Below are 3,863 nucleotides of genomic sequence, written 5' to 3'. Positions count from 1 at the left end.
CATAATATAAGCATAATTGTGACCTACAACTTTAGATGATTGATACTTCTTTTAAAATCATTGGAAACAACCAAAAAAATAAAACTTTAGCATCACATTCTAAACCAATCATCGACTTTGAAAACCTTACACAATATTTTAGGTTGGGATTAGATTGGAAGCTGTGAAATCGTCACATTGCAATCCTTAGTCTTTTGTGAGTATATATGAATGACATGATATATTTAAGATAGAACTGACATTCATATCAGAACGCATGACCTGGGATGTGGGGCTGCAGATATTAGAGAGAACATGGATTCCATTAACTAATCTCACTACTTCAAACATGGCCCAAGTTAGTAGATTGTTAAAACCAAAAATGCAACAGTGTTCACGTAGCTGGATGATAACCCTACTAAGAGGCAAAATATTACGGACAGACATCGAATGTCGTGACGTATTAAGCAGTGGGTAGGATATTCAACGCCACCTCTTTAAGTGAAGGCATGGATGCTTGCTCATGAAGAAGCACAAACTTGTGGTCCCCCACCCTCTGTAATACCTGCCACGGTCCTGGATACATCCTGTTTAAAAAGAAAAAAGAAAAACGTAGAAATGAATCGTAATCTAAGTACCATTGTGAAGAATTTGACAAGTTTGATCAAAGATAAAGCATGTAGACTGGGTCAATGATGCTGAAAAAGAAGAAAAAGGAAGCACCTTATGTTATGAAGATTGCAAAAGGACAAAGCAAGTTCCGTAGAAGAAAAGAACTGTATTTGAAAATTTAGATGTCAAAGCCTTACCTGAACAGAACTCCTCTGGACCTTCCCTTGAAGTTATGGATATAATAGACGGTCTCAAACTTCGGAAGGAACTCCTTAGCTATAGAGCCAAGCTTTGGGTAGAAGAAAGAAGGATAATCTAGCACTCTGTCAAAGAACTTACAAGTTCATCACACCAGATTCAGTTGAATTAGAATTAAAAAACAGCATACGAAAAAAAACGAAAACCACTACCACTGTGGTCACTGTTTTATGAAAGGATACACCCACTTCTGATTCGATCAAGCTCTCCGTTGAATACAATGATGGGACGATTCGATGCAGCAGCAGAACCCTTGTAAAGCTCTTCAACAGCTATCATCTCTGCACATAAGCAAGGAGTATGGGCACAAGACTCACGTATACATACTCATCGTGACTCAACATTCATGATAGTTATCAATGTAAAATAAGCTGGCAATACTTCTAGACCACAAAAAGTATATAGTGCTGAGAGGGACGGGAGAGGAAACATCCGAGACTGTCTAGAGGATGCAGTACCATTGACATTGAAATAAGGGTATGCCACTACAAAAACGGTATCTGATGACTGCACACGATCTGCCATCTTCACTTTACTACCGAACCCGAAGTCCTCGAGTCCATTTGGCTTGGTCAAATAATCTAGCTTGAATGATGTTCCATCAAAAATGCTGGTCTTCGCTAATTCCATATCTTTCGCATCTGGGAAGAACTACTCGACATGTATCTCATTTTGTTAAAAGGAATCAACGCACGCTTTGTGAATCAAGATCTCAAATAATTCTCACATAGGTCACAAGGGACTAAATTAAGAGAAACCGATCACCTGATTCCGGAATATTCAAAATTTCACTTTCAGTAGTTCTTGAATTGCCATAATCTCTAGTTCAGTTGTTTTCTACAGCTAATTGGATGACATTATGTAGCTTGGAGGCTCTGAAAAACTTACTATACGAGTTGTGGGAGCTTCATCTTTGAAAATTGTACAGAATTCTTTCATCAGCACAATGCTCGTGTTCATTTCTATGCCTCCCTCTTCATCACCTGCATTCAAAATCCTAGTAAGAACAGTAAAAACCGTTTCACCCCAATTGACCATATCACTCATTTGAATATGCTTGAAAAACCAGACTACAATGCTTAATATATCAATCAGGGCTAAGACGGGGTATGCGATGTTTCTCTAATTTTGCACATGCTAGCTATACACACAAAAGAAACAGAAATATGTATCTATTATTGACTGCTTACCAAGCTGTAAAGAGTAGCGGGTCATTCACCTGGGACAGTATCCAGCCCGGCTGTAGGAAACTCCACTTCCTGTTTCGACCACATAATGCTCATGAAATCTGAAATTCGCAGTAATAATGGGGAATATGCATTTGTTTTGTAAGTCTACACAATCATCACATGCAGAGCTCAAGATGTAATAATCCTTTCCAGAGACCAGTATTTGAGGTTCTCTGGGGTTCAAAAAATAACATACCAGCAAAGTTTTATCATCTTTCAGAGCAGCTTGTGCAGCTCGTCTTGCCTGTGTTGTAAGGAGACATACAGTAAGAATGAAGAATTAAGGTAGATTTACTAAAATGGCATGATTGAATGCAAAGATCACATCCTACGATTCGACATCCTCGGAATATGAATTTCAAACACAAGTCACGTGCTCGTAAGAGGATTTGAATTGGATGAACAAAATAAAAATTTGGTACATTTACATATGAGGATCCTTGGATAAATTCTCTTTGTAAAATAATAGTCAAATTTACAAAACGGAAGAAGAAGAAGTTTAACCTGGTTGACGAGTTCATTGTAATCCTTGGGAAAATCAACACTCTTGTTGATAATCTTTGACTTCGGATCCGAACCAGATCGACTACGAACAACAAAGCTTCTAAGTCTCAAGTTCTTGCATTTCATGCTCGAAAATCTAACAAGAGGGTTAATTTGATGCAATCCAAATCCCCCTCGAGAATTTATGCTCTGCAGTAAAAAAAAAAGAAAAAGAAAAAAAAGACGCAATGAGCCCAGTTGAAATAAGGACAAATTCCACCAATAAAGACGCAAATAGTTCCAAGTGTGTTGCAAGCATGCAGACACTCAACAACAATTTGCAAAACCGCACCTCTTAGCATTTACACTGCGATACAGCACGTTAGGTTTCAAGGGCTACGGCTAACTCAGAAGATAAAGTAAGCCTAATACACATCATGCATTTGCAGTGTGCGACGTACACGTACAATCTCAACGAGACGAATCCAAATATCGAAAACCAGCAGGAACTGAAACAATACCCGAATGAAGAAAACCTCCCAGCTGCAGAAAACATGGACAAAGGCATTCCCCCCATTGCACACTGTCCAGCACACAATCTACTCTCCAGCAGGGTCGTATTCAAAGAATCGATCCTCCAGGTAACCGTATACTCGGACGAATCTCAAGTACCTCAAAAAATGGGTAACGTCGGAATTAAACCCAAATTCAGAGACAGACAGTTCTACAATATGGTATCTTCAAGAGGATTACGAATTCCACGTACAATCCAGCATCAGTGCACAGAGCCCAAAACCTGTCATGAAAGAAAGAGATGGGTGGCTACAAACCTGGGCAGATTTCGACAAGGAAACGGACGCCCGCGCGTCAATTCGAAATAATTGAATGGATCCAGGGTGACGCAAAATCGGGGAGTGCAACATCATGGCTGCAATGCGACGGTGACTGCCGAATTAAGCTGAAGTTCTTTCTCGCTCGCTCTCTCTCGCTCTCACGCCATAGCCAGCACCAGAGAAAGAGTGAGGGCTTCTACGCTGGCCCACCTCCATCCGACGAACGGCGAAGATCATCCGTGATTTCATCCAAGGGGACGCAATCCAACCCAGCAGATAAGGGGTTCCACTCACGGGAACGTATTCCATTGGGGAGGGGCACTTTGTTCCCTTGTGTGGGTGTCTGACAGAGCTTCTGGCGCCCAACATCGTTCGTTGTTGTTCGTTGTTATTTTTGTATTATAATTCTTATTATTGGAAGATGGAGATTGACTTTTTTGAATAATAATAATAATAATAATACTTGTAG

At 40.0% G+C, this 3,863-nt stretch overlaps 1 protein-coding gene across 2 annotated transcripts; it reads right to left on the bottom strand.

Moving 5' to 3' along the window:
- Positions 1-205: 205 nt before the first annotated feature.
- Positions 206-3,536, bottom strand: LOC112289197 (protein LPA3). 2 transcript variants are annotated; one of them, XM_024534211.3, is made up of 9 exons: positions 3,083-3,536; positions 2,583-2,771; positions 2,275-2,322; positions 2,069-2,108; positions 1,738-1,832; positions 1,308-1,500; positions 1,032-1,130; positions 789-906; positions 206-566 (listed from the first exon to the last, which is right to left on the bottom strand). In XM_024534211.3, exons 2-9 carry the CDS (start codon positions 2,706-2,708, stop codon positions 443-445), a joined length of 843 nt encoding a protein of 280 aa, XP_024389979.1. In that variant the 5' UTR covers positions 2,709-2,771; positions 3,083-3,536; the 3' UTR covers positions 206-442. The 2 variants fall into 2 exon arrangements, with proteins under 2 accessions (XP_024389979.1, XP_024389978.1); XM_024534210.3 differs by having other exon boundaries at positions 3,392-3,536.
- Between the last annotated feature and the right edge of the window lie 327 nt (positions 3,537-3,863).

The sequence above is a fragment of the Physcomitrium patens genome, chromosome 12, assembly GCF_059467195.1.
Source record: "Physcomitrium patens ecotype Gransden chromosome 12, ASM5946719v1, whole genome shotgun sequence".
NCBI lineage: Eukaryota > Viridiplantae > Streptophyta > Bryopsida > Funariales > Funariaceae > Physcomitrium > Physcomitrium patens.
This window is presented reverse-complemented; position numbering and strand designations above follow the sequence as displayed.

Bases quoted from the DNA above. Each gene is read 5' to 3' on its own strand.
- LOC112289197 (XM_024534210.3), bottom strand. From the start codon at position 3,487: ATGATGTTGCACTCCCCGATTTTGCGTCACCCTGGATCCATTCAATTA. The intron at 1,833-2,068 runs GTGAATGACCCG...TTTTGAATGCAG, and splicing joins CGGGCTGGATACTGTCCCAG to GTGATGAAGAGGGAGGCATA. The intron at 907-1,031 runs GTATCCTTTCAT...ACAGAGTGCTAG, and splicing joins TGATCGAATCAGAAGTGGGT to ATTATCCTTCTTTCTTCTAC.